We start from the raw sequence: 22973 nt of genomic DNA, 5'->3' as shown, positions 1-22973 counted from the left end.
GAGCTTGAAAACTGAAATAAATACAAAAGATGCAGGTCAGCAGGATGTGTGAACAGGGGAGCCGTGAATGGTTTTGTTGGCATGGGTTCAATAGGTGAGGTAACCTCCTTCCATGTTGTAACAAATCAATTTAAATTCGGGCATTTAATCTAAATTGCTGAACACCTGTATGTAAATGATTTCAGATGTTATAATAATGGAGGTTCAGTTTTGGGATTGTTGTTTGCAAAGTGGAAATATTTACAGTAATTCAAATAAGCAAACATGTTTAATTCTCCTCCCACGGTTAGGAATACTTCAGAATTTTTGCTCAGTTCAAAGTTATTGTGTGTACACCACATTTCATATCTAATCAACTCCTACAAAGCTATATAGACAATAGGTGCAGAAGTAGACCATTCGGCCCTTTGAGCCTGCACTGCCATTCTGAGATCATGGCTGATCATCTACTATCAATACCCGGTTCCTGCCTTGTCCCCCTATCCATAAGAAACCTATCTAGCTCCTTCTTGAAAGCATCCAGAGAATTGGCCTCCACTGCCTTCTGAGGCAGTACATTCCACACCCCCACAACTCTCTGGGAGAAGAAGTTTTTCCTTAACTCTGTCCTAAATGACCTACTCCTTATTCTTAAACCATGCCCTCTGGTACTGAACTCTCCCAGCATCTGGAACATATTTCCTGCCTCTATCTTGTCCAATCCCTTAATAATCTTATATGTTGCAATCAGATCCCCTCTCAATCTCCTTAATTCCAGCGTGTACAACCCCAATCTCTCTAACCTCTCTGTGTAAGACAGTCCGGACATCCCGGGAATTAACCTTGTGAATCTACGCTGCACTTCCTCTACAGTCAGGATGTCCTTCCTTAACCCTGGAGACCAAAACTTACACAATACTCCAGGTGTAGTCTCACCCGGGCCCTGTACAAATGCAAAGGGACTTCCTTGCTCTTGTACTCAATTCCCTTTGTAATAAAGGCCAACATTCCATTAGCCTTCTTCACTGCCTTCTGCACTTGCTCATTCACCTTCAGTGACCGATGAACAAGTACTCCTAGATCTCTTTGTATTTCTCCCTTACCTAACTCTACACCATTCAGATCATAATCTGCCTTCCTGTTCTTACTCCCAAAGTGGATAACCTCACACTTATTCACATTAAATGTCATCTGCCAAGTATCTGCCCACTCACCCAGCCTATCCAAGTCACCCTGAATTCTCCTAACATCCTCATCACATGTCACACTGCCACCCAGTTTAGTATCATCAGCAAACTTGCTGATGTTATTCTCAATGCCTTCATCTAAATCGTTGATGTAAATCGTAAACAGCTGTGGTCCCAATACCGAGCCCTGTGGCACCCCACTAGTCACCACCTGCCATTCCGAGAAAGACCCATTCACCGCTACCCTTTGATTTCTATCTGCCAACCAGTTTTCTATCCATGTCAATATCTTCCCCCCACTGCCATGAGCTCTGACTTTACCCACCAATCTCCTATGTGGAACCTTATCAAATGCCTTCTGAAAATCGAGGTACATTATTTTCTTCAAACCAAGTGCCCTAAATCAGGGATAAGATATTAAGCAACACAGACAAGATGCTGGAGGGACTCAGCAGGTCCGGCAGCATCTGTGGAAAGGAATAAAGAGAAAATATTTCCGGCTGATACTGTTAATCAGATCTGGAAAGGAAGGGATGAAGAAGCCAGAATAAGAAGGTGGGGGAGGGAGGGGAGGAGTATAAGCTGGCAGGTAGGTGAAACCAGGTGGGTGGGGAGTGTGTTGCTCTGGATTTCAAGCATCTACAGTATCTCTTAGTGATGAAATATTTGCTGTTTATTCTGAGTTTCGATTGTGTGCAGAAGGAAAGGGTTAAGTGGATGAAGGTCCTCTGGCTTTAACTTTTCTTGAATTTCAACTCTAGATGCATTGAACAGAAGTTTAAGAGATGCCCTTCCATGCCCACCACAAGTGTAATTATAGTGTTCCACAATGAAGCCTGGTCTACACTGCTCAGAACTGTTTTCAGTGTAATGCATACCTCGCCTGCTATGTTTCTAAAAGAGATAATTCTGGTTGATGATGCAAGTACAGATGGTGAGTTTGAGCTTTATTATAAATATATAATTGTGCAGTGACAGGTCTGTGGTGACTTTAATTAACAGTTCTTAGAGAATTAACCAACAGCTTTGGTTGTGATAGAGAACTTCCCAAATATGTGGCTGCAGTGGTCAGAAACAAACTAAGCATGCATGACAACCTTCCGTGTAATACTTTAATAAGAACAGGTGATCTCTCCCAATACACTCTGGTGCCAGATGCAAATACTTGCCTTCATATTCTAAGCACAAAACTGGAGTTGCTATTCTACAAATTGAAAACTGCCAATCTTCCTGTATCTCCTTTTTTTAAAAAAGATAATTTTGAGAGGTTTGAAAATTTTTGTGTATTCATGAAAGCAGGAGTAAAAAAAACCCAGCAATTTTCAGTTAATCTTTCCTGAGTCATTAGAATTGAGTTTAATATCACTGGCACATGTTGTGACATTTTTGTGGCAGCAGTTCTGTGCAATACATTAAAAAATTATAAATTATAATAAGAAATCTACTCCTGTTCAATGGCTAAGCGATGTTATGTCGTGCTTAAATTTAGAGAGATTCGTTGTTCAATTTCTGAATCAAGACAAGACTTTCTAACATTGTGGGACATTTTTTGAATTACTTTCATAATCTTTGATTTGTTATCAAGTACAGATGTTGGCTAATAATATGTTCGACTATATGATAACGATTTTCTCCCTTTTTCTTTGTTTACCAAACAGCTTTTCTTGGTAGTGGGTTTAGATTTTTTTTTTGTATAATAATAAAATTATTACTTTTCAATATTATGATTCAATTTAATTTACATGAATATGAGGTAATGAAACTAAGTGTGATTAACATATATTGTAATTGATATATGATACACATCCTCCTGTACTCTGCATTCTTTTTGTAAGAAATCAATAAAAATATTGGAAAAGAAAGAAATCTATACAGTGTATATATAAAATTAAGCACTACAAAAAGAGCAAAAAGTCAAGTCTATTCTAGCTGACACTCATTAAATAGTTGTGGTTGAACTGCATGTTTACAAAATATTTCTACTTGCAGATTACTTAAAGGAAGAGTTAGATAACTACGTGAAGCCATTCCAAATAGTTAAAGTGGTTCGTCAATTGGAAAGGAAGGGGTTAATTACAGCAAGATTGCTTGGGGCCTCAGTGGCCACTGGGGAGGTTTTAACCTTCTTGGATGCACATTGTAAGTTGACTAACTTTGATGCTTTGGAAGCTATTTTGTCGATTAAAAAGAACCAAGGCATGACCTTATTGATCTGAGAAAAATAGCATCAGATTTTGTTTACTTTAATTAGTTACTTACAAGTGTGGAATCTTAGATTGAATTAAGGGTTACACTGTCAGAGAAAGTTTGCTCCAAAGTAGTTAAATGAGGTATTATTTTATCTGGTTTCTCTCAATTCAGTCCAAAGAAACTGGTTGTGCAGAGTGCATTTAGTTTAAAATTTCTTCCTCATTTTCCCCAAACTTTCCATATGGTCTGAGGTGTTTTATTGATAAGTTTTGTGTACATTGAAATTGTTTGTCATCTGGAAAGGAAACAGTTGATGCTGAAGTAACCTCTGTAGAGAAAAATGAGAACACGTAATGGCTGGCTTATTCAGAAACCATTGGAGCTGCTTCGAGCTAAAAATAAGATTTCGTGCTATTAGCATCCAAAAATTGTTAAAATAAAATGTATGTTGTTGTGTATTTGATATTTCAATTGTCTGTGTCTGTCTGTCTCTCATTTAAAGACGAATTTACGTCCATATTCCTGGACTTGTTTGTTTTCCTCTGAATTGACATACCGTAACATTATGTATTGTAACTTAAAAACATTAGACAATACATAAGATGTTATGGTACACCAGTTAACATTGTATATATTCAGCCGGATATTTATCTAGAATCAATAAAGCACTGTCACTAACTCATCTTTCTTCTTCCCCCCCCCCCCCTCCCCCCCCCACCCTTCCACACAGGTGAATGTTTCAATGGTTGGTTGGAGCCTTTGCTTAGCAGAATAGCTGAGAATTACACTGCTGTAGTGAGCCCAGATATCTCCAACATTGATCTCAAAACTTTTGAAGTTATGAAGCCAAATCCATACGGACAAAATCATAATAGGGGAAACTTTGATTGGAGTCTGTCATTTGGATGGGAAGCTCTCCCTAATCATGAGAAGAAAAGGAGGAAAGATGAAACTTATCCCATAAAGTAAGTTTAAATTTTCAAAATGTACAGTAAATTTGGAAAAAATATTTGGCTTGTGCAGAGAACTTTAATTCAGCACTTGGTTTAAAGCCCAGTGAGATTTACAGGAAGATTTTTCCTGCTTGGCATTGCTGCCTGCCATACCTCCAGCTGTGCTCATGGGTCAGTTGCCTGGTCCTCAGCCAGGGCCCACTATTCATTAATGTTTCACTCCCTTAGCCCTGGTACATCTCCTGGTGGCTGAGCAATGGCAGGACATCTCCCTGCTACCCCTGTAGCTTTCAATGTGGTTAGCTGAACCCCCAATTTCTGTCCTTCCTCCTCTGCCACAGCCAAAAGCTGCCCTTTTCTGCATCTTCAGCCATCTCTCTGGAGGCCCTCCTGAGCCTTGCTCCAGTCACTGCCAGATCATGGAGTAATAACTACAAATAGTTATTCAACTACTGTTTAAAAAAAATATGATTCCGTCATCCTGTCAGGCAGTTACTTCCAGACCTCTGCTACTCATTAAATGAGTTTCTTCCCCTCAAATTTTTTTCTCTCAGCTCCCTTCTAATCCTTTTATCAATGAATTTAAATCTACACTGGCTAGTTACTGACAACTGGAAATGACTCTTTAATGTTTATTCATGGATGGTGGGGTAGAGATATGTGTCTACCCAAAGAAGTGTAAGGCACGCTTTCCCTCTGCTACTCTGCAGGTCAGCCTTGGGCAAGGTGTAGCCCCTCCCCCCCCGATCAGAGTCACATGAGCCATGGAGCAGGTGGTGGGACAGTCATATGAGCAGCCGGTGCATATCACATGTCCCGGTTATGCAACCACTGATTTCTGTCAGACAATTTGTGAAGAGTACTGATAATGGATGGGGTCACCCATCTTGTAAAGACACTGCCCAGAAGGCAGTGGCAAGCCACTTTTGTCGAAAAATTTGCCAAGAACAATCATGGCCATCGAAAGACCTTGATCGACTATGTTATGTGACATGGCATATAATGAACAAACGAGTGTTTATTCTCGCAGGACTTAATGTTTATTTTACATTCTCAGTTTTTCTTTTTGTTTCAAAGAAAATGACTTCAACTTAAATCTCTCGCATCTATAATTTTCCATCCCTGGTTCTCGAAATCGCCTCTGTGCTCTTCAGTGCTGCCTCCTTCCTCTACTGTGGTTATGAGAAGGGTGTGTTCTAAATTTTGCAAGAAGATGAGCATAAATTAATGAATTTTTCCATTTATTTTCCGTTTGGACAAGCAGCCCCTTGAACATATAGCAAATGGTATAGTTTCTTGCTTTCACTTTGCAGGTCTCCAACATTTGCTGGTGGGCTCTTTGCAATCTCCAAGCAATATTTTGAACACATAGGTGCCTATGATGATCAGATGGAAATATGGGGTGGTGAGAACATCGAAATGTCCTTCAGGGTAAGTGTTTGGTTTTGTATTTTATTTTGTGTGTGAATTTCTCAAAATGGAAGATTTAGAGTTCCATCATCATGTGGATTCAAAATTTTCCATTTTAAATTGCTGTATTCTATCATTGGAATCTGAACATATGGAAGCATAAAACTGGGTCTCCTCTAAGGTTGATGCAATGACAGCACAGCTCTCATCACTGATTTTGTTCAGTTAATCAAAAGTTAAATTTGAACTTCGGAGATGATTGTCAAAGCATTTCAGTGTTCCTGTTATATATGATGACAGAATGAAGTTCAGTGATTTTGGGTTAGGGTGATTCTTGCACTTGAAAGTGAATAACTTTGCTAATCAGGAACTGTTTTCTTTTGAATTTATCATCTTTCCATGTATAGAAAAGGAAAGTCATCATTGTTAACATGCGCATGAATATAATTGTATTTGCTGAAGACGGCAAAGTGCATTGTACACAAGACTCAGTCTAATAGGTACATAAAGTGGTTTTCAAATATGCTGCTCTCTGCAATGTACTGCAGTCACTATTGTCAGATATGTACACAGAGCATATTAGAAGGAATTATGGTATTGGTTTCCCATGCTACTGTATTTTATCACCACTGACAATATAAGCTTAACATTTTTAAACAATGATATTTGCTGTTGCACAAATATAAATGGAGATGTATATGAAGGACATAAATTTCTTAATTGAAAAAGGAAGCCTTTTGAACTGATTGACTTTGGGCTTGGTATAGTCAACCAAAGTACCTCTTTTAGTACCAAGTCATCACCTGCAATGAGTTGTTGCTCCTCTCCACACCCTGTGGTGCATTGGGTAGCAACCTGGCGGTGTCTTTAACAGTTGTCTTTTTTTTACAAGGCCGATTTGCTACCCGGCGTGGATGGAAGATTCGAACCTGAGACCACTTACCTCAAAGTCCGATGCAGATGCCACTGTACCAGTGGCTGGCTAGTACCCTGCAATGAATTGCCCTGGAGTTCTATTGTAGGCCACCATTTACCTGCAGTGAGCATCATGTAACAGATGTCGGCCAATTTTTGCCACTCCTCCATTACTGATCAATTCCAGTCTTGTCATCTATGTGAGTCATGAGGACCAGGGCCGTCAGACCTGTTGAGCAGGATGTTCTGTAGCACTCGGATAAGGACTGTCAGGAAGGGAAATAGCTTCTTCCCCCACCCTCTTCGCCAGGCCATAAAACTGCTGAACTCCCTGGCACGCCCAGGTCTCATTATGTATGAAGCACTAGTAGTGCTATACTGTTGTTTTTTAGTGTCTGAAATGCACTTTATAATTTGTTAATTTACTAAGTATTACTTTATTTGTTGTCTGTTTGAGATATTTGTACTGTGTTGTGCACAGAGTTCCAGAGGAATGTTTTGTTTGGTGGATCTTGATATTCCAAAAAAAAATTCATACTTCCATCCAGAACCAATTCTTCGCCTCTTTTCCCCCCCCTCCCCATATGAGGATGCCATATGGTCTACTTCTCTTTCTTACTGTGGATTTTTCTAATTGAGAAGATAGATATTAAATCCACTTTTACATTGCAGTTTGTCTCTTATTTGCATACAATAAATTTCTTTCTCCGTTGATTTGCCAATTCATTTTGTAAATTTTCATCTTAGTCATCCGTTACATCCTACACTTTGAATGGAGTTTCCTAATTCATCCAACTTTTAATAAGTGCAGTTGAAGGTTGAGCCATTGCCAATTCCTTGTAGAGCGGCCTCCATAGGTCACGGTTGACTATGGATGTTGTGTCCTAGCTGTGTAGATATGAAAGCCTGGCAGTAAAATATGGAGAGCAAGCTGTTGCCCCTTTAGCAAACTCTCCCTCTCCACCCAAAGGAACCATAGAGACCGATACAGTTTGGCACAAGCAGCATCACAGGAGATGCCAATTGTTGTCGAACTCAACATAGGAAAACTGCCTTAGGGACTCCAGATCCAAATTTTCCCTCTGGCTTTACTCCCAATGCCTTCACCATGAATGACTGTAGCTGCAGGGCAGCAGAGATTAAGATCAGGGTTTTCCTTCTCCTAGATGAGCAGCCAGCTACAGCTGATTTGCCCCATCTGCCCAAAGCTGCTGGATTAAAGCTGCCAGTAACCTGCCTTTGCCCTTCTCCTGTCAGTAAAGATGGTTCCACTGGTCATGGTAGCTAAGCCACACATGAAGGCCGGGTCCTGGACTTGGTTGTCAGAGGCTATTTGAGACCATGCCATTGGGAGTATTTAATAGGTAGTGGGAGCTTATACCCAGTACATTCCCTGGCTATAACAAGCTTAACGAAACGCTTGTACAATTTGCACAATTACAATCCATCTGTATCAAGTGGGTATTCAAGAAAAATTTTATTTTTTGACCCTTGTTCTAAGTTAATAAGAGAACTGATTCCTGTGGATGATGACTAATGTAAACAGCCAAATCCAGTTTTTATTTTTATCTCAAAAGATGTGATAATTTAAATGACTCAGGCCAGGCAGCATGCTCAGAGAGAGAAGCAGAGTTATACTTGCAGTCTGAGGAGCTTACATTAGAACTTGGAAAAACTAGAGAAAACTTATTTAAAAAAAAACTTAAGAGAAAGGTGAAAAAGGCAATGAAAATGCAATATATTAGAGAGACAGACAAATGGGCTAAGTACACGTCCCAGTGTTGATTGCCAGTGAGGTGGAGATGTTATTACCAATCTGCACAGATTGTGGTCTTCTGGTTAGGAAGTAGAGGATCCATTTGCACAGGGAGGAACCGAGGCCCAGGTTCTGTTGTTTTTTGAACAGGACATTAATGGGGTTATCTTCATGAAAACTAGTAGCAAAGTTTTTTTGGTTGTGGAGAGTCACATCTCTTGGCTGCAGTAAAGTTGTATAAAAGTACATCGTTGTACCATGTTTACAAACATTTTGTGAAGACATTATTTTTCTAATTCAAATCATAAACTTCCAATAGAGCAGCATGGTAGCCATTTTGAAATAGTTACTTCACAAGTAAATATTTAGTTACTTTTATCAGTTGTGTACTAGTGTTGATTGAACTGTTTAATGTGTTCATTACTATGTTGAAACACTTTCATTCCTTTCATTTACCAACAGGTATGGCTATGTGGTGGACAATTAGAAATACTGCCATGTTCTGTCGTAGGTCATGTCTTCCGTACCAAAAGCCCCCATACTTTCCCCAGAGGTACTCAAGTCATAGCCCGTAATCTGGTACGGCTGGCTGAGGTATGGATGGATGACTACAAACAGATATTTTACAGACGAAATAATCAGGCAATGCAGATGTTCGAAGAGGTGGGTGGAATTGTGAATCAATATGTGCATAATTTATTAAATTATTGCAACTTAATGATTGAGCTAGCATCTTGGCTTTTGAGATTAAAATTTTAAAGACGTTCAATTTAAATGGGTAGAAGAATTAAGTGTTTAATGTATTTTCAAATGTAGAAGTTAACAAAATACCTTTTGCTATATTGCTCTGAAAGTTCAAAATTTATTTAAAGACCATAAGGAATAAACTCAAAAGCAAAGCATTGCAGAATCTAACTTACTGCTTCTCCTTCTTGAACTTCAATTTTTTATTATACCTTTCCTGGTTTCTATTTTCTCTTTGCCGTGTTAATTTTCATTACTTTGTTTCTCTCAATCATAGTTCTGATGAAAGTCTTATGAAGGTACCATCTTGTGCATTTAATATTTCACTAATATTAATCATTCTTTCTTTTTAAATCTTTTTATTAGTTTTAAACAAACAAATGAAACATGAATACAGAGAGTTTGAGAGTACATAATTAATAGGTTAAGGTATAAATACAAATAGATGATAATCCATATATAATAACCTCCCAATCTCATAGTAACTATGAAAAATGGAGTAAGTAAGAAACCCCACCCCCCCCCCCCAAAAAATGGGAAAAAGCCTAACCAACATGGGCCATTGCATTATGTCAAATATACACAGCAGCGTCAATAACTCCGTACCTCCATCCAAATAATTAAGGATAATAAAAGTAAGGTTTAGGAAAAGTCATTTTAGCTCATATGAAAATATTGAATAAATGGTCTCCAAGTTTCTTCAAATTTAACTGAAGGGTCAAGAACAACACTTCTAATTTTTTCTAAACTCAAACAAGAAATAGTTTGAGAAAACCACTGAAATATGGTTGGAGGATTAATTTCTTTCGAATTCAATAGGATAGATCTTCTAGCCATTAACGTAACAAATGCAATCATCCGTCAAGCTGAGGGGGATAAACAAATATTATCCACCATTGGTAAACCGAAAATTGCAGTAATAGGGTGCGGTTGCAATTTGATATTCAGAACTGTTGAAATAATACTGAAAATATCTTTCCAATAATTTTGCAAGCAAGGGCAAGACCAAAACATGTGGGTCAATAAAGCAACTTCAGAATGACATCTGTCACAGGTTGGATTAACATAAGAATAAAATCGAGCGAGTTTATCCTTGGACATGTGAGCCCTATGTACAACCTTAAATTGTATTAAGGCATGTTTAGCACAAATAGAAGAAGAATTGACCAATTGTAAAATTTTCTCCCACTGCTCAGTGGGTATAAGACAATGAAGTTCTTTTTCCTGTTTCTTCTTAATTTTTTCTGATACTTCTGGCTTTATTTTCATGATCATATTATAAAAGATGGCTACTAAACCCTTCTGGCAAGGATTCAGAGCTAAAATTTTTTCCGTAATGTCCATTGGACATAATTTCGGAAAAGATTGTAACAATGGACAATAGACAGTAGGTGCAGGAGTAGGCCATTCGGCTCTTCTAGCCAGCACCGCCATTCACTCTAATCATGGCTGATCATACACAATCAGTACCCCGTTCCTGCCCTCTCCCCATACCCCTTGACCAGCTATCTATAAGAGCTCTATCTAACTCTCTCTTGAATGCATCCAGAGACTTGGCCTCCACTGCATTCTGGGGCAGAGCATTCCACGTATCCACCACTCTCTGGGTGAAAAAGTTTTTCCGCATCTCTGTTCTAAATGGCCTACCCCTTATTCTTAAACTGTGGCCTCTAGTTCTGGACTCACCCATCAGCGGGAACATGCTTCCTGCCTCCAGCGTGTCCAATCTCTTAATAATCTTATATGTATCAATCAGATCCCCTCTCATCCTTCTAAATTCCAGTGTATACAAGCCCAGTCGCTCCAATCTTTCAACCTATGACAGTCCCGCCATTTCAGGAATTAACCTTGTTAACCTACGCTGCACTCCCTCAATAGCAAGAATGTCCTTCCTCAAATTTGGAGACCAAAGCTGCACTCAATACTCCAGGTGGGGTCTCACCAGGGCCCTGTACAGCTTCAGAAGGACCTCTTTACTCCTATACCCAATTCCTCTTGTTATAAAGGCCAGCATGCCATTAGCTTTTTTCACTGCCTGCTGTGCCTGCATGCTTGCTTTCATTGACTGATGTACAAGAGCACCTAGATCTCATTGTACTTCCCCTTTTCCTAACTTGACTCCATTTAGATAGTAATCTGCCTTCCTGTTCTTGCCACCAAAGTGGATAACCTCACATTTGTCCACATTAAACTGCATCTGCCATACATTTGCCCACTCACCCAACCTGTCCAAGTCACCCTGCGTTCTCATAACATCCTCCTGACATTTCACACTGCCACCCAGCTTTGTGTCATCAGCAAATTTGCTAATGTTATTTTTAATCCCTTCATCTAAATCATTAATGTATATTGTAAACAGCTGCGGTCCCAGCACCGAACCTTGCGGTACACCACTGGTCACAGCCTACCATTCTGAAAGGGACCCGTTAATCACTACTCTTTGTATCCTGTCAGCCAGCCAGTTTTCAATCCATGTCAGTACTCTGCCCCCAATACCATGTGCCCTAATTTTGCCCACTAATCTCCTATGTGGGACTTTATCAAAAGCTTTCTGGAAGTCCAGGTACGCTACATCCACTGGCTCTCCCTTGTCCATTTTCATAGTTACATCCTCAAAAAACTCCAGAAGATTAGTCAAGCATGATTTTCCCTTCATAAATCCATGCTGACTCGGACTGATCCTTCTACTGCTATCCAAATGTGTCGTAATTTCCTCTTTTATAATTGACTCCAGCATCTTTCCCACCACTGACGTCAGGCTAACCGGTCTATAATTCCCTGTTTTCTCTCTCCCTCCTTTCTTGAAAAGTGGGACAACATTAGCCACCCTCCAATCAGCAGAAACTGTTCCTGAATCTATAGAACATTGGAAAATGATTACCAATGCGTCCACGATTTCTCGAGCCACCTCTTTAAGTACCCTGTGATGCAGACCATCAGGTCCTGGGGACTTATCAGCCTTCAGACCCAACAGTCTATCCAACACCCGTTTCTCGCCTAATATAAATTTCCTTCAGTTCATACTTTACCCTAGTTCCTTTGGCCACTATTACTTCTGGGAGATTGTTTGTGTCTTCCCTAGTGAAGATAGATCCAAAGTACCTGTTCAACTCATCTGCCATTTCCTTGTTCCCCATAATAAATTCACCTGTTTCAGTCTTCACTGGCCCAATTTTGGTCTTAACTATTTTTTTTTGCTATTCACATACCTAAAGAAGCTTTTAATATCCTCCTTTATATTCTTGGCTAGTTTACCTTTGTACCTCATTTTTTCTTGGTGGCGTATTGCCTTTTTTGTTATCTTCTGTTGCTCTTTAAAAGCTTCCCAGTCCTCCGGTTTCCCGCTCATTTTTGCTATGTTATACTTCTTCTCTTTTATTTTTATACTGCCCTTTACTTCCCTCGTCAGCCATGGCCGCCTCTTACTCCCCTTAGGATCTTTCTTCCTCTTTGGAATGAACCGATCCTGCACCTTCTGCATTATTCCCAGAAATACCTGCCATTGTTGTTCCACTGTCTTCCCTGCTAGGGTATTGTTCCATTGAACTTTGGCCAGCTCCTCCCTCACAGCTCCATAGTAACATATTATTCAAGAAATTTCTAACTTGCAAGTATCAAAAAAAAATGAGTTTTAGGCAAATTATATTTATTAGATAGCTGTTCAAAGGACATAAAACTGTTATCTAAAAATAGATCACGAAAACATGTTATACCTTTTGTTTTCCGTAATACAAAGGCTTGATCCATAAAAGAGAGCTGAAAAAAAAGTTAGATATAATAGGGCTTAATAAGATAAACTTATTCAAGCCAAAGAATTTACAAAATTGAAACCATATTTGTAATGTATGTTTAACTATAGGATTAGTTATTTGTTTATTCAATTTAGATAAAGCAAAAGGAAGCAAAGATCCTAAAATTGAAAACAATGAAAAGTCTTGTACAGATTTACATTCCAAATTTACCCACTGTGGGCAAGGTGCTATAATCGATTCTTATGTCCAAAATATTAAATATCGAATATTAACTGCCCAATAGTAAAATCTCAAGTTTGGCAAAGCCAAACCACCTTCCTTCTTAGGCTTCTGTAAATATTTTTTTTTACTTAATCTAGGATTTTTATTCTGCCACACATACGAGGATATTTTGGAGTCAATAATATCAAAAAAAGATTTAGGAATAAAAATTGGTAATGCTTGAAATAAATATAAAAAATTTGGGTAATACTATCATCTTAATAGTATTAATTCGACCAACCAATGACAAAGGAAATGGGGACCACCTGGTAACAAGTTGCTTGATTTGGTCAATTAAAGGTAAAAAATTAACTTTAAATAAACCCTTATGTTTCTTGGTAATGTTAATACCCAATTAAGTAAAATGATCTGTGACAACTTTAAATGGTAAGTGTTTATAAATTGGAACTTGCATATTTAATGGAAATAGTTCACTCTTATTACAATTCAGTTTGTAGCCAGAAAAGCTACTAAACTGAACAAGCAAGAATGAAAGAGCAGGAATAAATCTCTCAGGGTCAGGTATGTATAGTAACAAATCATCAGCATATAATGATAACTTATTAGTCCCTTCCCTACGGGTAATACCAAAAATATTAATATTAATCATGTATATATTGTTTGATTAAGCATTCTTTTTCATTTAAATAAATAATTATGGGTTATATGTAAAAATATACTAATTGCATATGTCATCATGTGGTATGTGTGCACTTTGCTTGAAGTAAACACAAAGTTAGGCCCATGTTTCGGACTCCTGTTAATTTCTTTGAATTAGTTTAATGTTTTGAAGTTATAAAACATAACACATCTTACCAGTCTTTGTCAGAATTTTTATTTAAAATGAAAGTTTTGATCACAGTAGTGTTGTTGTAACCTAGCTGTTTTGAAAGCCAGTTTTTTTTAAAATCAAAGTTACACACTTCAAGCTGGTGCATAACTGCTGCCAGATAAATCTGTCTGTATTCTGTACCATCAGATCCACAAAACATAATGTAGTCACAAGAGATTCTGCAGATTCAGGAAATACAGAATACTAGAGGAACTCAACAGTCATGCAACATCCATGGAAGGGAATAAACAGTCAACATCTTCGAACTTCTGATGAAGGCTGAAACAAAAACTGTTTATTCCCCGCCTGACTTGCTGAATCATATTATAGCACATTCAACAGAAAGGAACGGAACGGTAGCATAGTGGTTAGCACAACGCTTTATAGTACCAGCGACCTGGCTATTAAGATGTATGGGTTGTAAATTGTCCTGTGTTTCGCCCAGGGTTAAATTGGCTGTTGCTGGACAGCGTGGCTTCAAGGAACGGAAGGGTCTATTCCATGCTGTATCTCAACAAATAAATAAAATCTTCATACATTTTGATTAGAACATTAGAAGAGTTTCAGAAAAATCTATTCATTCATAAGATTGGATATAATGAATAGTTTTTTTTGAGAAGCTGATGAGTGTCACTTTAAGTGGTTGCAGTGAGTCCTGGAAGTTCTCCCATGGGAAAGTTTTACGTTACTTTTGAGGACTGTTATTCCTAACCTCTTTTCTCCATTATTATCAGTGCATTTTATCCCATCTTCCCTTCCCCCCCCATGTACATTCACAACTTTATCTAAAGTTTGAATAAAACTAATCACATGTCAATTTAAATCTTTTTATTTTGCTGCTTGTCCCTAAATCATATTGCAACATTGCTTCAACTTTGAGATTGTATCTGAATATTAACATGGTCACTGTTCTGCTATTTCCACTAACTAAAACAAAATTGCCAACAGTTTGCCTCTGTCTGCTCTCCCTACCTTTCTTTATTCTGGAATATTCCCGCTTTCTTTTCAGTCCTGAAGAAAGGTCTCGGTCCAAAACATCAACTGTTCACTCATTTCCATAGAAGCTGCCTGACCGGCTGAGTTTCTCCAGCAATTTGTGGGTGTCAGTCAGGGCTGTGTTCTTAGCCTACTGTTCTTCACTCTGTTGACCCACGACTGTGCTACAGCACACAGCTCGAGCCACATCATTAAGTTCACCGATGTCACGACCGTGGTGGCTCTCTTCAGCAAGAACGATGAGTCAGCTTACAGAGAGGAGATACAGTGGCTAACGGACTGGTGCAGAGCCAACAAACTGTCTCTGAATGTGAACAAAACAAAAGAGATGCTTGTTGACTTCAGGAGGGCACGGAGCGACCACTCCCCGCTGAGCATCGACAGCTCCTCAATAGAGATCGTTAAGCACACCAGATTTCTTGGTGTTCACCTGGCGGAGAATCTCACCTGGTCCCTTAACACCAGCTCCATAGCAAAGAAAGCCCAGCAGCACCTCTACTTTCTGTGAAGGCTGAGGAAAGTCCATCTCCCATTCCACCGCCCCCCCCCCCCCCCCCCATCCTCATCACATTCTACAGGGGTTGTATTGAGAGCATCCTGAGCAGCTGCATCACTGCCTGATTCGGAAATTGCACCATCTTGGATTGCAAGACCCTGCAGTGGGTAGTGAGGTCAGCTGAGAAGATCATCAGGGTCTCTCTTCCGCCATTACGGACATTTACACTACATGCTGCATCCACAAAGCAAACAGCATTATGAAGGACCCCATGCACCCCTCATACAAACTCTTCTCCTTCCTGCCGTCTGGGAAAAGGCACCGGACTCTCACAACCAGACTATGTAACAGTTTCTTCCCCCAAGCCATCAGACCCCTTAATACCCAGAGCCTGGACTGACACCTTATTGCCCTATTGTCTTGTTTATTATTTACTGTAATGCCTGCACTGTTTTGTGCACTTTATGCAGTCCTGGGTAGGTCTATATTCTAGTGTAGTTTTTTTTTCTGTGTTGTTTTCATGTAGTTCAGTGTAGTTTTTGTATTGTTTCATGTAGCACCATGGTCCTGAAAAATGTCTCTATTTCACTGTGTACTGTACCTGCAGTTATGGTCAAAATGACAATAAAAAGTAACTTGTGTGGCTTTGGATTTTCAGCATCTGCAGAATCTCTTGTGTTTATGATTTGCTGTTCCACTGAAGTCTCTGAGCGATGCCTACCCTGAAGAAGTTTAAATCTTCTTCAGAAGTTCAGGGAAAACCTTGGCAAACCTTGTCCTCCGTGTAGTGGAGAGTGTGCTGACTGGCTGCATTATGGCCTGGTGTGGGAACTCCAATGCCTTTGGGGGGGGGGGGGGGGGGGAATCCTACAAAAGGTAGTGGATTTGGCCCAGTACATCATGGGTAATGCCCTCGCATCCACTGAGCACATCTACGTGAAATGTTGCCACAGAAAAGCAGCATCCATCATCACCACCCAAGCCATACAACTTTCTCACTGCTGCCATCGGGTAGAAGGTACAAGAGCCTCAGGACTTGCACCACCATGTTCAAAAACAGTTACTACCCCTCAACCATCAGGCTCTTCATCAAAAGGGTTTAACTACACTTATTTAAGGACTTTTGTATTTTTATTTCATGCTTGTTATTTATTTATATCTGTATTTGCCAGCTTATAGTTTAGAGTTCCTGATATATACAGTTAGTGTTCTACGGATTTGCTAAGTATGCCCGTAGGAAGAAAGAATCTCAGGGTTGTATGTGGTGACATGTATGTACTCTGATAATAAATTTTACCTTGAACTTCAGCTCTCACTGCTCTCCCTCTGTGACCTCTGCTGACCATGTGCTCGCCCAGACCCACTCTTCACCTATCAGCTTCTCACAAGCCTCCTTCCGGTCCTCCCACCTTTTAATCGTGGCATCTTGCCCCTTTCCTTTCAGTCCTGCAGAAGGGTCTTGGCCCAAAATTTCAACTGTTTATTCTTTTCCATAGATGCTGCCGGATCTACAGAGTTTCTCCAGCATTTTGTGTGTGTTGCTTTAGATTTCCATCGGCTGCAGAATTTATTGTGTTTGTGCCTTTCTGGCACAATGAGCAGTCATTGGATTTTTAAGAAAAATATCAAATTGCTTGTCCGTGATTTAAAAAAAATCTTTTATATCACAAAAGAACCATTAAAAGAACCTTTTTATATCATAAATTGCTCACAAGAAAATGGAGACTCAGAGGTTGTCAAGATAGTCACTTCAAAAGTCCATACAGCATTCAACAGAAACTGCTACATTATCCGTTATATTAAAAGTTGCAACAATTGTTTCAAAAGTTTGGCATTCGGAGTGTGAGTGGCTAGTTTATTGCTGCAGCTCTGTTTATTACAGGAATAGAAATTTAAAAAAAGACAGAATGCTTTACAGTTCTGATGACCCGGGTCCAGTTCCTGCCATTGCCTGTAAGGAGTTCGTACATTCTCCATGTGATCACGTGGGTTTCCTCCGGGTGCTTCCACAGTCCAAAGGAGGTTAATTCGTCATCGTAAATTGACCGGTGATTAGGCTAGGGTTAAATCAGGATTGGTGGGCAGCGAGACTAGAAGGGCTGGAAGAGTGGTGTACCTCAGTCAATCAATAACTATCTCACAGCAGAGCAACATTATTTCATGGTTGAGAGATCAACTTCGGCATTGTCCATTTTCCATTCTCTTCCCATATCCTTTATGCTCAGTTCTATTAATTGTAAATACCGATTCTTCATCAGCTGATCAAATGCCTCACTGTGGTGCAGATAATTCCAAAGGTTGTCAGCTCACTACGTGAAGAAATTGCTCTGCATCTGATCCCTTCATCCAGAGGCTGTGACCCTGAGTTTTAGACTTTCCAACTGGAGGGAGCGAACTCTCAAAATTAAATCTTTTGTCTTGTCTTTTTTTTAAAAAAAACATTACTCTCAGGAAAAAGTATCAACCTTCTCAAAAAAAAATCAATCTTCAAGCAACAGTAACAAAAAAACTCTTGTACATTCTCACCTGTTATGACGGACCTCCTGTTCTGTTGCTTCCCCACACTTGGCCCCTCCCTTAACTCTATTTCTAGTAGCATCAAAATCTTCTCATGAGAAAGAATCAGATGCTATGGAACTAGGCAAGTTGTTCAGTGAGCAGTGATGCAGTTCAGTGATGCAGTGAGGTAATACATCGACCATGCATTAACCCTAGCCTAGTTACTGGTCAATTTACGATGATGAATTAACCTCCTTTGGACTGTGGAAGCCCACGCGATCACATGGAGAGTGTGCAAGACGCTCCTTCCCTTTGCTAGCTTGCAGGTCATTCTTCGGTGAGGTGTACCACCTGCTCAGCACCCCAGTCAGGTCACGTGAATCTACGGGAGCAGGTGGTGGATGGTCGTATGAGCAGCTGGTGTATATGACAAGTCCTAGTCATGTGAGTACTGATGCCAGGCAGACAATCTCTGAAGGGTATTGATAATAGCTGGGGTCACCCATCTTGTAAAGACACTGCCTAGGAGGCAGCAATGGTAAACCACTTCTGTAGAATAACTTGCCAAAAGTAATTATGATCATGGATAGAGCAGAGAATCAGAACAACATTGAAGGATGTCTTCCCCGCGGGTAATAAATACAGACTATGATCGCCCACATCATGCAACAAGGCACATAATGATGATACTGAATATTACATTAAATTTATTCAGTGTTAGTCAAAAGTGCAGACAATTTGAGAATTAAAGAGCAATTGCAATATTACATATTTAAACTGAATAGAGAAAAAGCTTTTAATTGCATCCATCCATTGTTCAAAGGTAATATATAATGCTACTTGAATAATTACTGAGAAATCATTCAAAGTGGCTTTTTTATTTAAATGTTATCTTAAGGAAACAATTAAACATTAGTGTACTGTAGGTACTTAGTAAGAAAAGCTGTTAAGGAATTGGCTAATCTGGGAATTTTCAAAAAGGAACTCTTCATCAGAAGATGAACACAGAAGATGATGCTGATGCTGGAAACGAAGTGTAACACATAGAGACTGCTGGAGAAACTCACGTCAGGTAGCATCTTCCAGAGCAACACACAAAATGCTGTCCACGGTGATACACTACCATGGAACTCCTCCAGCATTTTATATGTGTTACACTTCATCAAATGAGCTTTCTTTTATAGATCTTGTGTCTTGTGGTTGATGTGATGGGAAGATTATTCAGATAATAGGTGCTAATGATAACTTTTTTAAAAACAGAAAACTTTTGGAGACGTCACAGAAAGGCTTGAGTTAAAACAACGTTTGCAATGTAAGAACTTCACTTGGTACCTGAACAATGTTTATCCAGAGATATTTATACCTGAGCGGTCTCCTCAACATTTTGGTGCTGTAAGTATTTTTTTTCTACTTAAGCATATTTATACAATATATTTTCTACAGTACAAGAATTATTGTATAGGATTTTTGATTGCATTTTGGGCACTTGCGCTTTGGAGTTTGTTTAAATTATCAGTTTACTTAATTTAACATTTTCTACTTTTCTAATGTTATACTTGAACCATCAATTATTTGAGTATCTTATTTTTTACTTTACTGGATCATAACTTCATATCTACAATATTTAACTGAATGTCTTCAATTGAAATATAAATTGTGCTAAATTGGTTCAAGTCACTTGCCGTTCTGGGAGTTTGGAACGTCGAGACAGCAGTGTGCTGCTGTTGAAATAAGCAACGCTGCAGACTGTAACACTGAGCGTTACCTCTCTCTCCCCCCCCCCCCCCCCATCGTTAGTAAGATAGTGAGCTTGCGAGATGTCGAAGTATTGGGATGAACAGTTTTTTTTTGATGGACTCTAGATCATCGTCTCTGGGGGCTTTGCTCGGTGGGTGGTGGGGGCTGATGCTTTTTGCTGCTGCCTGTGCAGGACGAGGGTGACTTCAGGATTCCAATGTTTTCTGTCATTCATTGGGGTTTTCTGTTTTGTGGATGTCTGTGAAGAGTAGGAATTTCAAGTTGTATATTGTATACGTTCTTTGATATTAAATTAAACCAATGAATATTTAACCTTCTGAACTAAAAGCTCTGTTCTATTAATGTAAAAAGTAAGTTACAAACCTTTGTTCAGTGGAAGTGTGGTTATAGCTCTGCAATGAGGTCACTCCTTTTCTTCTCACTCCAATCTACCTTCAATTTCAGATTAAAAACGAGGGCTCGCGAACCTGTCTGGACGCTGGGGAAAACAACGGAGGTGGAAAACAGCTAATAATGTATACATGCCATGGTCTTGGAGGAAACCAGGTAACAAAATACAGTGTAATGGCATATTGAGTATAATCATTGGGTATAATAATATGGGGTAATAATAATATTGGGTATAATAATATGGGGTAGCTTTAAAGAAACATGGCTTGGTTATTCTAAAGAAGATCAAATCATTAGCTATTTGTTAGCAAAACTCCAGCCTTGTTCTCAGTTTGCTTTTTTTTATATAAAATTAACTCTCTGATAATACAGAAGTCTTTTCTTTACTACCTTTTAATTTTTTTTCTACCTTTTACAGTGTCTGTAGAGCAGACTCAATCGGGGCCAAACGGCTGAGTTTTTCTCCTATATCTTTTGGTCTTTATGGTCTGTCGATTGTTTGATCGGTGCATTGTTGTATGACATGGGTGATAGTGGCCTCTCTCTGACCACGACTGCTCTTGGCAAATTTTTCTACTGAAGTGGTTTGCCATTGCCGCCGCCTTACAAGACAGGTGACCCCAGCCGTTATTCATACCCTTCAGAGATTGTCTGCCTGGCATCAGTGGTCGCATAACCAGGACTTGTGATCTGCACTAGATGCTCATACGAGCATCCACCACCTGCTCCCATGCTTTCACGTGACCTTGGTCAGAGGGGGTGGTGGGAGGCTAAACAGGAGCTACAGCTTGCCAAAGGGTGCCATGCAGGTTAGCGGAAGGAAGGAGTGTGTTGCACCTCCTTTGGTAGAGACGTATCTCCACCCCACCACCCAGACTGTAAGTGTATGCTAGTGAAATAGCCAAATCTGAAAATGTTACTAATACTCATTAAGCAGTATCACAATGGTGTTGTGCTTCATTTCCTTTGTGCCAAATATTATAGAGCAAATTGTTATTAATTGTGTAATTAATCAATCTTAGGCCAAGAGGATTTCAAGGAGTATCATGTTAATCTCCTCCAAATACCAATTTGATTTTGATTTTAGATGGTGATTGAAAAATTATGTTTCTACATTTTGTTTGGACCTTAGTTAATTCTATCCTTATAGCGGAACTTGCATCTTTGACCCATCTGTGGGTCCATCTGTGTTGTTAAAACTGGAAGCTATGGACTTGTTAGCCTGACATCAATGGTTGGGAAAAATTGCTGGGATCTATTGTTAATGGTACAGTAATGATTATGCAAAGTAAACATATATTAAAACTAAATAATGATTAACAAATCTTGTTTATTGGGTTGCCTTAATAGATAAGAATATGTGGAAGTTGAAGAGCATTATGATATACAGTGCCTTGAAAAAATATTCAGTCCCCACAACTATTTTCACATTTTATTTAATATGTATTGAAGTAGGGTTTTTTGAGTTAATCTACATAACATTGTGCTTCACATTTCCAAAAATTTCAAAACCTGTCAACAATTAAAAATCAAAATTGAGGCCGGAAAAAGTATTCACCCACTTTGTAATTACTATACTAACTTTTCTCTGGTGCATTACTGTATAGTATATTACTAATTCACCCAATTTCTTGATGCAGGAAATGTTTTTGATGAATTCGTAAGAATAAATATCTCCTCTCTCTGTAAAGTCCAAAAATATGGTAGATTTTTAACATATCAAGCCAAAGTGAATATAAAAGAGCATTCAAGACTAGTTAGGGAAATGCGAAATCTGGGGAATGGTACAAGACCATCTCAAAGGCAGAGAACTCGGGGGAGAAAATGGGAAAAATATGAAACCACGGCCACACTGCCTACGTCAGGCTGCCCCTGTAAAGTTAATCGCCGGAGAAGACTGGCAGTACTGTGATGACAGTGGTTATTGAGGGAACTGCAGAAGTCAGTGGCCTCAATTGATGGTAAATTCATGGCTCCCCAATCTCTAAGGCCTTGCACAAAATGGAAGAGTGGCAAGGAAGAAGCCCTTGCTAAAAATAATGCATTTTCTTAGTTGTAGAGAATTTGCGAAGTGGAAGGTCTTGTGATCAGATGAGAATAAAGTGGAACATTTTGGCCTCAACACCCAAGTGGTTTGTGTGGTGTAAGTCTAATACTGTGGATCAGCCAGGTAACACCATTCGTACATAACCGGACTGTAAGTTATGGTGGAGGAATGCTGGTAATTACAGAGAGATCTTGGATTAAAAACATGCTAGCCTCTGCCAGAAAGCTTAAACTGGTGAGGAAGTTGGTCTTTCAGCAGGATAACAAACCAAAGCACACTGCCAGAGCAACTGTTGAGCGTATTTCTGATGGAAAAAAAAATGATGTCCTTCAGTTGCCCAGTCAAGTCCTGACCATAACCCAATAGAACATCTCTGGCAAGACCCCAGTATTGCTGTCCACCACTGCTCCCCAAAACTAACCTGGCACAGCTTGAGTAATCTTGCAAGGAGCAATGGGCAAATCTTGCACCATCACATTTTGCAAAGCTAGTAGAAATTTATCCAAAAAGACTACTGGCTGTAATAGCTGCAAGAGGTTGTTCAACTAAGTACTGAACAAAGCAGATTGAATGCATTTGTACTGCTGACTTTTCAGTTTTTAAATGTTAAGCTTTTCATGCTTTACTATTTTCTCTGTTCTTTGTGCTCTACTATGGAGGGGAGGGGAAAGGAGCAAGGGAGTCACAAATAAAAATGATCAGTTAAATTGATCAAAATCCCTGGTTGTAATACTCATTTATGTGAACAAAGGGTTGGGATTGGAATTCTTTTACAAGGCACTGTATAATTTCCTACAGGAAGTGAGGG

At 39.3% G+C, this 22973-nt stretch overlaps 1 protein-coding gene across 4 annotated transcripts in view; it reads left to right on the top strand.

Moving 5' to 3' along the window:
• galnt3 (UDP-N-acetyl-alpha-D-galactosamine:polypeptide N-acetylgalactosaminyltransferase 3 (GalNAc-T3)) overlaps positions 1 to 22973 on the top strand; it is a 46365-nt gene that overhangs the window by 7638 nt on the left and 15754 nt on the right. For 3 of the 4 annotated variants that reach the window (XM_059966421.1, XM_059966418.1, XM_059966422.1), the window contains 7 exons: positions 1928 to 2100; positions 3156 to 3305; positions 4087 to 4321; positions 5623 to 5740; positions 8853 to 9053; positions 19231 to 19362; positions 20173 to 20274. In XM_059966421.1, coding sequence (XP_059822404.1) covers positions 1928 to 2100; positions 3156 to 3305; positions 4087 to 4321; positions 5623 to 5740; positions 8853 to 9053; positions 19231 to 19362; positions 20173 to 20274 — 1111 coding nt within the window. Of the gene's footprint in view, positions 1 to 1927; positions 2101 to 3155; positions 3306 to 4086; positions 4322 to 5622; positions 5741 to 8852; positions 9054 to 19230; positions 19363 to 20172; positions 20275 to 20536; positions 21237 to 22973 lie in introns of those variants that run through there. The other variant, XM_059966423.1, reaches the window with a different exon arrangement.

The sequence above is a fragment of the Hypanus sabinus genome, chromosome 4 (genome assembly GCF_030144855.1).
Source record: "Hypanus sabinus isolate sHypSab1 chromosome 4, sHypSab1.hap1, whole genome shotgun sequence".
Lineage (NCBI taxonomy): Eukaryota > Metazoa > Chordata > Chondrichthyes > Myliobatiformes > Dasyatidae > Hypanus > Hypanus sabinus.
The sequence above is the reverse complement of the archived record's forward strand: the minus strand, read 5'-3'. Positions and strand labels throughout refer to the sequence as shown.